At 43.6% G+C, this 13,022-nt stretch overlaps 2 protein-coding genes across 3 annotated transcripts; both read right to left on the reverse strand.

The window, feature by feature from the left end:
- Positions 1–280: 280 nt before the first annotated feature.
- LOC143210540 (uncharacterized) lies at positions 281–5,458 on the reverse strand. Its single transcript, XM_076427464.1, has 2 exons — positions 5,267–5,458; positions 281–2,816 (listed from the first exon to the last, which is right to left on the reverse strand). The coding sequence occupies exons 1-2, from the start codon at positions 5,441–5,443 to the stop codon at positions 651–653; spliced, it is 2,343 nt and encodes a 780-aa protein (XP_076283579.1). The 5' UTR covers positions 5,444–5,458; the 3' UTR covers positions 281–650.
- A 1,074-nt stretch (positions 5,459–6,532) lies between these two features.
- On the reverse strand, positions 6,533–12,775 carry LOC143210542 (uncharacterized). 2 transcript variants are annotated; one of them, XM_076427467.1, is made up of 7 exons: positions 12,617–12,775; positions 11,318–11,563; positions 10,986–11,244; positions 9,492–9,736; positions 8,426–8,821; positions 7,024–7,229; positions 6,533–6,947 (listed from the first exon to the last, which is right to left on the reverse strand). In XM_076427467.1, exons 1-7 carry the CDS (start codon positions 12,617–12,619, stop codon positions 6,857–6,859), a joined length of 1,446 nt encoding a protein of 481 aa, XP_076283582.1. In that variant the 5' UTR covers positions 12,620–12,775; the 3' UTR covers positions 6,533–6,856. The 2 variants fall into 2 exon arrangements, with proteins under 2 accessions (XP_076283582.1, XP_076283581.1); XM_076427466.1 differs by lacking the exon at positions 12,617–12,775 and adding an exon at positions 11,681–11,833.
- Between the last annotated feature and the right edge of the window lie 247 nt (positions 12,776–13,022).

The raw sequence follows: 13,022 nt of genomic DNA on the forward strand, positions 1-13,022 counted from the left end.
AATGTACCAAGTGTTGTGCGCATCGTAGCCAAGCGTTTCTATATTTGCATTATACAGCTCGGCCGTTTCGTAAAACGAAAGAAAGGTTTCCATTAGAAAATGAACGGTTAATTTTCCCCTTTTTTTCGAAATTTCTTTCCGCGCTGAGTTAATTACTTGATAATACGATCTTTCGAACGTTCGCGAGATCGATATCTTCCTCATAATACCTGGGAATGTCTACGAAGCGAAGAAAGGAGGTGATCGCACAGTGTTAACAGCAGGAGGATCAGAAGGCAAAATGTGTAATTAGATACGATATTTATTCGAGTAGATAGGAATGCGTACAACATCTCCATTGTCTCCTTAACAAGTATTAATCTTATAAGGTACCTTCTTGAAGTGAACAATTTGGTCCATAATAGTGTACAGACCGGAAGCGTCGCATCGCGCTAGCCTCGACTACAACATATCTTACTAGAAATTTATTGCACAAACCCGTATTAAATACTAAGAAAACAACTAACAAACGATCGATCGCGAATCGAGTATCAATGGCACGCGGAGTCTCGCGAAACGAAAATCGATGTGCCGGTTCAAGAATTGCCGTGTTAATTTTCCGATCGCAAAGTCCTTAATCTATCGTAGCTACCGAACAACAATAAAACACTTTAACTCTTCGCTTTGTAGCTGGTGAATCTGGGATCATCGACGATCTGCACGTTCTTCGTCTTCTGCCGGATCGGCGTGCGTTCGCCATACTGGCTGTCAGTCAGCGATTTCGCAAACTCGAGATTGCTAGCCTCGTAGCTGGTTCTTCCGATATAATCCATGGGGTCGTACGGGGGTGGAGCATTTCGGGCATCGTCCTGTGTCAGCCGAATCAAATCCAGGATCGGGCTTTTGCTTGCGACTTGGCTATGCCCAGCAGGGTCGGTTCCAAGGTCGTAGGTGGAAGGACGGGCCAAATCCTGAATGCTATTAGCGTATTGTATGAGATACTGTTGCAGCAGAGCCTTCAGATTGATGTTCTGCGAGGACTTGGACTGGATAGGCGAGACGCCGTCTACTCGGAGAATGATCACAGGGATCAGCGAGTTGCCCGCTTGTACGAAGGTTGGCCTGACGTTCAAAATCGACGAGGGATTCCTGATGTACTCGGAGATGGACGGATTGTAGTTCAACAGATCGGAGTATTGCAGATTAGAGTAGTTGTTGAGATCGTTGTTGGGTGGACTGTGCTTCGAGTTCAAGTAGCTCTGAGTCTTCGGGGTGTACCTGGACCCGAACTGAGAGGACGAGTCAGCAGACGAGGCGAAGAAGTTGGAGATCGGCGTGGTAGCGTTCAGCGTAGACTGGGTCGTGTAACCGTCGGTGTATTCCGCGTCGGGGCTGTTAATCATGTACCTGGAAGTGACCGGCTGGTACAGCGATTCATAGGCGAGCTTGTGACCATCGGCGCTTGACTGCAGCCCGGGTTTCCGTGGTTGGTTCGCATTCTGAGCCACTAAATTCTGATAACCGAGACGGAACACTTGTTGCTGCTGCGGCGAGTTGGCCGTCAACGATTCCGGGGGAACGAATAGGTTTGACTCCTGTCCGTTCTGCTCGGAAACTGCGGGAAACTGCACCGGCCCCTGGGAGTATACGCTGTTCTCCGTGGTGCTGGCCTCATAAATCGAATGAGAACCGTGGGATTTGGTTGGCGGTTGGTATTGCCCGGTGTTACTGTCCGGGTATTGCGAGTAAGTTTCCACGTAAGTTGCCGGGGGAACGTCTGACACACGGCCATCGGGGTATTTCCAGAAGATTTTGTTCTCGTAGCGAACGCCGTTCTCCGTCGTGTACCTGGGACCGTTGGACAGCTTCGTCTGCTGCCCGGAGCTTTGGTAATGAGAATTATAGTTGACCGGTGCGACCGTCGAGCTCTCGACGCTCTGCGACACCGTACCAAAGCCGTGGGAATTGATATTGGATTGCGTACGCTGCCTTTGACCGGCGTAGCTCGGCGCGTTCACCGAGAAAGGACCCTGTCTGGCATAGTGGAACGTGCCGCTCAGCGGATTCGCCAAGTTCGCCGGACTCGGAGTTACATATCTAACGGTCTCTGTGGAGCTGAAAGCCAAAGGCGATTGCGTGGTTGTCTGCACATCGTTACCCCTGTGTCCTGAATTCTGAACACCGTACGAGCCGGCCAACGGTTTCGGCGTCGACAGCACTTTCTGGTAGCCGAAGCTCGCCGCTGAAGTCTGCGGCTTTGTTCGCAGCCCGAACGTCGACTGTCCCTTCGTCTGCTGTGCGTTGAAAAATTGTAGATGCGACGCGGTTTGACTCTGAGCTTGCGGAACAGCGGATTGAGAAGGGAAGCTGTTCTGTCGTGTTCCGAAATAGTAGCCTTTCTGACTGGCGGCAGGCTGCACCTTCTCGATGATAGTCTTCGGCAGGAACGGGCTGATCGATTCCTCGATGCTCACGGTGGTGCCTGTTTTCCCAGCTGGGAAATAATAATTGTATTTCCTCGGCTGTAGGTTGTTCGAGTCCAAACCGTAGCCGAGACCATTGTTCACCGTCCGCTTCGACTTCTCCTCGGATGTGGCGTTCTCGTCGTCCGTGTCGTTGCCGAAGTCTAGTAGAATGATTGGAGGCAGGATAGGCAGTTGATCGTCCTCCTTAGAGTCTTCCTGTTTCACATCTTTCTGCGGTTGTTCCTCAGGTTCGATCTCGATGTGGGGAGCCTCGGTGATGAAGCTGTCCGCCCGTGAACCGCTCGCTTTGGACAAGTCCCTTCCGGAAGTTATCGCTTGGCTGAGACCGATCGCAAGAAGAATCACGCCGATCTGAAAGCAACCGACACGCGTAAGAAAACGAGCTCGATTTGTCGGGGCGTTGAACGTAATAACAATAAGCCGGTTATCGATCTTGCAGCTGGATGCTCCAGCGACGATAATATCTCACTTTCACTTCCCTCCTACCGAATAGTACGCGCGTGCCTCTCCCGAGTTCGCGAGCGTCTACTTTGGCATCGATCGAAACGGACCCAATAATTACCGCTCCAAGGGAAATCTTCGGTTTCCTCGCCGCGGATCATTACGGGGGGGGCTCGACCTTGCCGAGAAAAGAGTTGAAATTTCTACAAGGTTACGGTCGGAGTGAACTGGTCGAGGCTGCAGAACCAGTTCCACGCGAACTTGCGATTTTCACCGCTTTCTTCCGAGCCGCGTGCCTCGAGGGATATCCGCGCCTCCCGGATCCTACCGTCGCCGTTGATCTTTAACGCAAACGCGGCACAAAACCTGTTTCCTCCGGCCCCTTCGAATAACTGCCAATTTCGATTTTGTTCCAGAACGAGCGCTAATAAATCTCGGTATGAAATGGAAGCATTAACGTCGAAATTCATCTTTCGGTGAACGGGACCGCGAAGAAACGACCCAATTACTTTCAGAGAGGTCCTGAAATTCGTTGTCTAATCCGTAGGGGAGCGAGAGGGGATTAAAAGAGTTGAGCGAACCGACCGTCTCAATCGAGTAGAAAATCAGTTATCTAATAGGCAATCGACGGAAACAGATTTTACGACGGTGTTCCCCGAATACCTGCGGAGGACTTTCACTGACGTGCTCAAGAGCATCTGCCGCGGCTGCTGCGCGGCCGTGGATGAAAGAAAATAAGAAACACTTTCTCCATAATCACCGTTTCGGATTGTGTCGCCGGCCGAACGGAATTCGGCGTTGTCTGCGGCGAGGATAATCGGAGGAGTTACTCAACACGGCCGGTGGTCCGTTTACCGAAATTAATGTCGTTAGAACTGTAGTTTCCGTTAATTTCGCGCGACGGAGGGAAACGGGTCAGCGGGATCGTAAAGACATGTGCTAATGACGTCCGACTATAAATGCATACGTGGTAGCATTAGTCTGCTTCTACATTTACATGTAATTTCTATCGATTTTTTAAAAAGTATATTTTGTCCCTCTCAGTTTTATTGGATTGAAAAAGACAATGCAATAAAAGAGGATAATATTAGCTGACTTTCTCCAATTATTATTTAACTTAATATAATTGAGGAATTCAAATCATTGTTGATTTATTTCATTATTTGTTGATTTATTTGTTGATTTTATCTGATGATTTTATCGTATCTTGATGTATCTTTATTTGTTGATTTATTCATTTTCGTGAGCACAAACACAACATTATTTAAATAACAAAAATGAAGCTCGAATAAAGAACAAAAATAAATCTTTGGTCGATAAATATATAATAATCTCTAGGATATCTGAAATGATCCTTTCAATACGTGTTACTCTAGCAATCGCCCGGACGAGATAACGCGGAAATCGGAGTCGTAACACGTAACACGGTAATCCGTATCTGTCTCGGAGAATCTTCCGGGAATGCATGATTTCGAGCCGGGAACACGCGGGAAATTATCAACGCGACTCATAATGTTATTCGTGAAATCCGACCGGCAATCATGCAAGCAGAATTACAGTCTATAAAACCGGTACTAGATGTTAACACGAAACGTTCCACGGCTATAAATTGTAAAACGATGGAAAGAATTAGCTCGACCAGTCAAAGACGAAGAGGAGATTCAGTTTTAATCCATATATTAATTCGATGGCTCGAGGAACGACTAACGTTCGTCCGAGGAATTTCTACGAAACGAGACCGCAAATCATTTTTATGCATTTATAAAAATGTTCAGAAAATGCTGGAGTATGAAATTCGACCGAGTCATTTTCATTAAATGTGTCTACGAAAATTGAAAATCGCATGAACATCCGCAGTCTACTGATAACACAGGAAACGATATTCGTTTCGTTTCTGTTTCGGCAATTCGCTGCATAAAATGACAAATTTGCATAATCGTCTGCGGTCTAGTTGGAGCTCATTAAGAGAAGCAGGATGGCCTTACTGAATATACAATGAGCAACGAAAGTACCCGAACTGCAACGTTCTGTGTACGGTTGTTTTTTTTCGATAATTAGCATTCCGTTATTCCATTAAAATATAGTTAGCGATTCGGTGAAATTTTGGTATGTACATAATTCGTATCGTCGAACAGCACTGCCTACGATATTATCCGATAACGAGAGTTTAATGGGGAACGGCGTTCGCGAAGCACCCCGGATCAATTAAAAACGATTACGGTCGTACACGGTCAGAGCTAGAGAGACTGTTATTCTGTCAACGAGTTTTACGTTTCTGGCGCGAACATCGATGCACTGCCGGTACCACCGAATTCCCAGGGATCAAGGGAGAGAAGGGACACGGAGATTCTGGTACTTACGTGGATCGCGAGAGGCCTCATGACGACGCTCGACCTTAAACCTGCACGCTTGGCAGTCTCGTCGTGTGTATTTGGGACTGATGAAGCTAAGCCCGCAACATCCCACCTTATATGCCTTCGCTTGAACAGCGAGAGGGACAACGCGATTATAGTTTCACCGCCGTAACACGACGGCATTTCTCATTCGATACGTATGGGACGACAGCCGCCGCCAGTAGCGTAGTGAGAAATGTTAAACGATTGCGTGCCGGTCCTAGGACTATTTCGTCATCAAACGGACACAGCATCCGTCATCTGGTTTCTTGTTGCACTACGAAATTAACTACGCGGCTATTGATCGATCCCCACTCACCGTCGCGAAAGCACCTTCTCCTCCCAAGATCTTTAATCATCGCGCAGATCGACTCGATTTCGAAAAATTAGAAGCAAATGCTCGCTGTATACTTTCCTCGATTTACATCGAGGAGTTCGATCGCTCCGCGTTGTCTTGTATTTACTCGCGCGAAATTCCCAGGTGTAATAGTATTTTGATTGAAAGGTTCCGCTCCGACTGGCAAACGCTGTAATGATAATGCCGACTGAACTAGACCTCGTTAACCGCTGCTACGGGTAAAAGCGTGTAATTTTAACCTTTTATCGGGTGGATTCTGCCGTATTATTCGAAAAGCCTACACCATTGGCTCCTGCCTACAGCATCCACTTTCTCATTTCGGCACGCTGACAAACGCCAGCGGCAATGTATCCGTGCGCGAGCGCACACACGCACACGAATGTCAACGGGTTTTCTGTAGCGTACGTGACACGGATCGACGATGGCTCTATCGGGGATACATTAGCGCCGTGGTCATAGGAATTGACAAATATATTAGACGATCGGCGTAGCCCGGAATCGCTGATTTCGAACCTGATCGATCTTCGGTCAATTTGCATAAAAGCCACCGCAGCGCGGAGCCTCGGAGAAACGAATTTTCGGTCGCCTAATTTCGCTGGCGAGTTTTCAATAGCGCTCGTCGTGGATAAGAGAGATTGGAGGAAAGAGGAAAGATTTTTCGAGGCAACGCTGTCTTCTCTAGCGAGGGGAGCGGCGAATTTCGAGATTAGCTGGAAACGTTGTTTCAGTTACACGGTTATAGATGAAAAGAAATTCACGCTTCTATTCAGGCCAAGGATCAGATTTCTCCTCCACTAATTGCTCAAGGAATCTCAACCGCGATCGAACCAATTACTCGGCGTAACGCGATTCGAGTCAAGGAAGAACCACTGGGCTTTTCGTATTGTTTCATTTTATTTAATAAAAAGAATCGTTGCGGCTACTACACATATATATATATAAAAAATAAAGAAAAGAAGAACTGGAGAGAACAACAAAGTTAGGCGAGACACATGTCGTTCACGCTTGTCGTTCGACGGTCCTCGATGAAAGACTAGATACGATCGCGCGCGCGTCCTCCTCCTCCTCCTCGTCAGTCAGCTGTCCTCCGTGTCACCAGCAGCCATTTTCGATGCCGAGATTCGTGAAAAACGCGACACCCTCTACTGACCATTTCTGCTGAACGTTTGCTATCGTTAAGTTCGTCGTGCGACGAAGAATTAACTTGACTCGGTCTTCAGATTTTTGTACAGGAAATTCTCTTTCGACGGAAGGAAGCCGCTCTCCAATTTGATCGGCCTCTCCTCGTATCTGTAACAAATGGTCTGCGTTAGGTAGGTGAAAGAAGCAGCTTCGGCCGTTCCACTTTTACGTGGTAATCGCTCACCTCGCTGAATCCTGGGCCGCAATTAATTTGCTCGGAACGTACGAATCAAGCAGAGATCTTGGTTCTTGAGAGGGACCTACGTGATTTTGGACCGGAACGGACTCGTCCTCCTGCGAGGGAACAGGCAGCAACGACGTCACGCCGGATTTGAATTCCTGCGCGGATAATTGGGGTGGCACCAAGTTCTCGCTCGGCTCCTCCGGATCCTGGTAAATAATCGTACGGGCTTGCAGTTGGACATTACAATCACAAGTAGCGTATCGTTGTTGCGCTAAACATTCGCAATCTAACCAGTTTCCTATTTTACTTCGTATCAGGTCGTTGCATGTGAAATGTCCAATTTTCGAATGCTAATGTCGCGAAGCGTTTTCACCAAGAAATACTATTACGATGTACAGGTTTATTATACTTCATTTTAAAGTATGATGCTGACCTGCAAGGCCTTACCTTTAAACCTCTGCAGTCGGAAATATTTTAACTTGAAAATTAAACATTTCTTCCGACCTAGAATAATTCCATAGGATTTTTGTCATTTTATGGATATGGAATCAGCGCCCGCTCTAGCGGTTACGTCGCCCCGGACAAAAAGACAAATTGCCGCCCCTTAAGAATATATATATATTTTTTTAAATAAAGGTACATATTTTTTATCTTCAATAAAAATCAAATCATTTTATTTAAATTTTAATAAAAGCAAATTTTCTATTAATTGGGTATTTAACACGTCAATATTTTTCTCACAGTTATACAGCCAAAATGGCGCCCCTAAATTTTCGCGGCCCGGACAAATGTCCGGGTTGCCCCCCTCCGCCCTAGAGCGGGCCCTGATGAAATTGATGTAATGCCTCATGCAATATTTAAATGTATGACAAAACAGAGTAGGTGTCATTTAAAGCATTAGAAAAAGTTTAAAATACTGTTACATCATTTTCAACCTATCACAAACTCAATATCACTTCAGTTTGAAATTCGGACAGAAAATTTTTATTTGATTTTATCCATTGGTAAAAAACTGAATTTCCAATGTGGCTCGACATTAGACAATAATTACAAGAAATAATAGTATTCATAAAATTCTCACTAATTACATCCGAACAAATGTAGGTGCTCCAAAAAGTGAACATTCACAATGCCTGAACAATTTTATGCAATATTTTCGGTTTCAATGAATTGTACGCATCGAAAGGCTCGATCAGTCCCAATTAGTATCTCAATCTACCTAAACTACTTTACAACCCAATAAAGATCTCTAACGATGAAGCTAAATATACCTTTTCGGCAGGTCGCTCGACAGAAATATAAATTCGGGTGAAGCAACCGGCTAACCACAGTTGCTAACTTTGGAAATAGTTTATCATCTGTGGCTAATGCAACGTAACCTTCGATTCGACGATATACCAACCTTGACGTAATTCTGAGAGACACTCTGGCTAGTTTGCTGGGCCAGAACCTGATTGGGCAGTTCGTCCGATAGCGGTGCGTCGGGTTCTGATTGTTCAGGTGCTGTGTTGTACTTAATGCTGCTTTGCAGTGTGTTGTCTTGCACATAGGTAGGTGCGCGAGTGAACATATCGCTGTACACAGGTGTAGCGTGCATATAAACGGTTGTTGGTTGTGCGTAGACCAATTGGGAGACGTATTGCGGCTGGGTTGGAGTAAGGTATGCTTGCGTGTACAAGAGTTGCCTTCCCTGGGCGTATGATTGGTCCGGTTGCTCGTACGCTGCCACGTTTACCAACGGGGCACTGGTGTACTTCTTCGGAGTAACGGGAGATGTGTAAACGGTGCTCTTTTGGGGCTGAAAAAATGATTTGAAGTTTTTCTATCGAGTAGTTCACACGCAATGTTACTTAACGTTGGAATGCATCCGATGCATCGATGAGTAATTTAGCTTTCATTGAACTGTACGAACGGTTGAACTAATAATTACGTTAATATCGTATTATATAAAATGAAGTAGTAGGTTACGTATGAATGCATCGAGAATCAGAGGCAAAAGTCGGAACTTCAAATATTTAATGCTAACGAACGAAAGCTTGAATGTTTAATAAATGCTCGTTCATTAGTTGAAACGAAGCTATTTAAATATTTGATACGAACGAACAAAGCTATGAATATTTTACAAATTTATTAGCGAAACTGAAGCAGAAAAATAACTTTTAGATTTGTACAGAAGAGAATATTAACATTATTAAAATGAATTGATATGATTACATCATAATGAAGAGTGAAAAATATTCGTGTAACAGCACGTGTATGAATATTCAAAAGTGGAGCGAGTAAATCTTGTTTAATGAACTGTACCGTATATGGCTGAAGGGGTTAGAGATCTGAAATTTAACAAGAGTATGCTGTCGGGCTTCTTTCTGTGTGAATTAGGGCAACGCGGAACACGCTCAGGAAGGCGCGATATAACATTTCGAGTTTAAAGCATTGTAGTAAAACAGATCATTAGTTTTTACGCTAACCTTGGTAGTGAAAGTGGTCGGAGCGCCAGCATTGTGTTTCGTAGTATACTGGATCTGATAAGTTGGCTTCACTGGAACAATCGGTTTCTGGCTTAGTGTCGTGGTATAAAGAGGAATAGATATCTGCTCCGACCCAGCCGTAGTCAATTGGGGCAGCAGCAGACCTCTGGTTTTACCAGGATTTACTTCCAAGTTTGGGTAATAGGTCAGCAAGTGCATCATGGGAATGTCGACGTACACTGTTTCTGAAATCATATAACAGAGATATAGCACAGTTCCGTCGGCTAGAGGAAACCATTCTCGTGAAACTAGGTTTCCCTACTCTGAAAATACTTCTGTATCTTGTACTGTTACCAACTTTTCGTATTCCGAGCTTCTGCTCGACCGACCTAATCGATTTTCTCAGTTTCTAAAGATCTACTATTTTTCTCTTTTAGACTGTCTAAATAACACTATTTCAGTAGCGTCTGTTTTATCGAAAATATTATAACTAGACTGCGGATGTTTCTGCAATTTTTAATTTTTACAGACATTTTTATTGGCAATAGCATTTGTAGATCCAGAATAAATAAAAATAGTACTAGATTCCGTTGAATTTAATACTCCACCATTTTTTGAAAATTTCCGCAGTCTAATTATAAGTTCTTAACTTTTAATTATGTACTCGTAGATTGTTTACAATCTCAAAACTTTAAATTCAGTGTTTTAAGCATAAACAAAGGTGTCGACGCGCCTAGCAAATATTTATTTAGATATACAGTGAGTGTACAAACTATTCGTACACCTTTTAGAAACTAATAACTTTTTCATAATTGTACCAAAAAAGATTTTGTATCAAATAAAAAGGGGATTGTTTAAAACTTTTTTATTTGGGCCCTCAATGAAAATTTAAAATATATGTTTTGTAGATCTATGTTAGTCATACACATGTTGAACATTTCATCGAAATCGATTAACATGCACGCGATCTGCAAGCGATTAAAAATGTTGAAAAGCGTAGTTTTACACAACTTTCGATCAATTTCTGCTTAAAATCCACAGAATCGTACATCTTTCGTGTCGTTTTTCCCTATATCAACCGATTTCGATGAAATTATCAGCATGTGTATAACTAAAATAAATCTACTAAACATATATTTTCAATTTTCATTAAGGTCCCAAATAAAAGAGTTGAAAAAAATCCCTTTCTTATTTTTGCATGTAACCTTGCATACTATAATTTTTGGAAAATCTTTTTTGCATATCATTTCGTAAACCAATGTTTCTAATCGATTATAAAAAATCAGGTCGTTTGGTACAATTATAAAAAAGTTATTAGTTTTTAAAAGGTGTACGAATACTTTGTACATCCACTGCAAGTAACTATCTCGCATTGAATACTTTTGAATAACCAATTACGCAGAAAGTGGAGTGCGATTAAATTCGTCGAAGATTTTTACTGTCTCAAATTACACCTACTCATTTCTCTCATAAACGCTTAAAATCATACATTACCTTTGTTCCCAGTTTTCGCGTACTTCGCTGAAGCTGCCTTCTGCTGTACGGTCTGCATCTGATTACCAACTAGCACTTCCGGTTGGTAGGTGAGCTGTTGCGATTCGTAGTAGTTCGGCGCGACTTCTCTGGGAGGTGGTGGAGGTTGTTGATAATCGGTGTAATATTGAGGAGGTTGTTCCGGCAAGACGGTGTTTTGTTGTTGGTAGACCTGCTCCTTGGGAACATATTTGCTAGGTTGAACATAGGTCTCCTGGATCTGTGGAAAGATGCACGCTCGATGATAGTGTTTGAGGTACCCTGAGGGAATATTGTAAATCGTATCGCTTTACATTTTGACCTGCCGGAGGCGTGATGTACGCAACAGGTGCATTAGGCGGCCTGTTGTATTGGCTCAATAGTTGGTACTGTTGCTGACTAATCTCGGGTTTCGTCAAGTAGTTCGTTCCTTCTGGCCGAGCGACTCCCGACTTCGATATCCCTTCCGCCCTTAAATTGTCCTTCTCTATGTCCTCCAAATTGATCTTCTTCTCCGCGTTCACGCAGACGTACAGCAGGCCCAGTATCAGATACAGCCTCTACAAAATAAAGATCGTCACGAATGTAGATCAACGACGCCGCTATATATATATTATATCGTGCAATCGCGATTATTATTTCGTTAAGCTCGATCGATCGTATGCATGTTCCTTAACCATTGCGACAACTGGGAAAAAATGAACTTGCATCGGGATACACTTTCACTGCTCGTGAAGTTCTGGGTCAAACATCCGGCATGGACCAGTCTTTTATACACTCCGCCACGCATCGCCCCCTCTCCCTCCCCCCATGCTGACCAAGTGTATCGCATCATCGATGAAAAAGTAAAAGTTTCTCTTCCTCATCCCCGGCGAATTTTCGATGCAACGTGCCGGAAATATAGGGTGCTCGAGAAGACCGAGCTGGACCTTAAGTGGAACTTGTTACAAAACGATACCAAATTTGTTCTTTCTCTCTCGCTCTTTGGATAATCGATTGTCGTTTCTTGCTACCTTTTACGACGATTTTATCGCAGATAACGGAAAAGATGTTATGGCGGATACCATAATATAAAATATTGCTTGATTTTATATGGAACATATTATTTTTTCTTTAACCAACGTCTAAAACAGACTTTTATTTAGTAGATTAATAAAATAAATTGACTGTAAGCGAATTAATAGGAATAGGAATAATATTATATTTCTTGTTTCGAGATATTTAAAGGGAAAGGATGCTAAAACTAAATGAATTCCACTTTCACAATGAATTCTATTTTCACAGTATCGTAAAAATTGCATTAATTTAATAAACTCATCTTTTTTCAATTTTGACCTGGACCACTTTCATAATTATTGGCACAAATAACGGTGACTCTAATGTGGCCAAATTAGCCGTTAAATTTCACTGAGAGAAGTCGGAGACATTTTTGCATATTTAACGTTCGAGGGAGAAGCTTTTAAGGCGACGTAAAATCTGAAAGAGATGTGATATTGAGCGTCTGATATTTGATTCATCCGTGTGCTCGTCTCCCGACTATTTTTATGGATATTGACCGGGCACTCGAAGCGTGAAATAGGATTTCCGTGTGATACTCGAGAAAGCATACGTACCATATCGCTCTACTGTGAAAAAGTACGATCGCGACGGAAAGATCCTAGCTCTACTACAAAACCAAAGTAGATTCACCTTCTCTTATATAGCTTTTGCCCCTACCAGTAGCATCCCCTGACGGGGCACACACTTCACCTGTGGATCACTGCGAGTAATATGGGTCTCGTGGACCATGCACTAAAGAAACCGACTGACCAATAATGCTAAAAGTGAAGGGACCACGCGTCTCATCCCTTTCTTGCTCTGAAAAACGTCTAGCTTGCCGTGTTTTCACATTCGTTTCAAACAGTTTAGACTATCACCGCGAGAGGCGTGTTCTCGCTGACGCGAACAATGCTGTTTCATCAGACTGTAACGCGTTACCTAAGTTCTCGATCGAATCACGGTACACACGGAATCAATTTC

This window comes from Lasioglossum baleicum, chromosome 7 (assembly GCF_051020765.1).
Source record: "Lasioglossum baleicum chromosome 7, iyLasBale1, whole genome shotgun sequence".
NCBI lineage: Eukaryota > Metazoa > Arthropoda > Insecta > Hymenoptera > Halictidae > Lasioglossum > Lasioglossum baleicum.

Bases quoted from the DNA above. Each gene is read 5' to 3' on its own strand.
- LOC143210540 (XM_076427464.1), bottom strand. From the start codon at position 5,443: ATGCCGTCGTGTTACGGCGGTGAAACTATAATCGCGTTGTCCCTCTCG. The intron at 2,817-5,266 runs GTAAGTACCAGA...GGTTGCTTTCAG, and splicing joins TGAGGCCTCTCGCGATCCAC to ATCGGCGTGATTCTTCTTGC.
- LOC143210542 (XM_076427466.1), bottom strand. From the start codon at position 11,713: ATGCAAGTTCATTTTTTCCCAGTTGTCGCAATG. The intron at 11,564-11,680 runs GTTAAGGAACAT...TTTATTTTGTAG, and splicing joins TTTTCCCAGTTGTCGCAATG to AGGCTGTATCTGATACTGGG. The intron at 7,230-8,425 runs GTTGGTATATCG...ATTATTTACCAG, and splicing joins TCTCTCAGAATTACGTCAAG to GATCCGGAGGAGCCGAGCGA.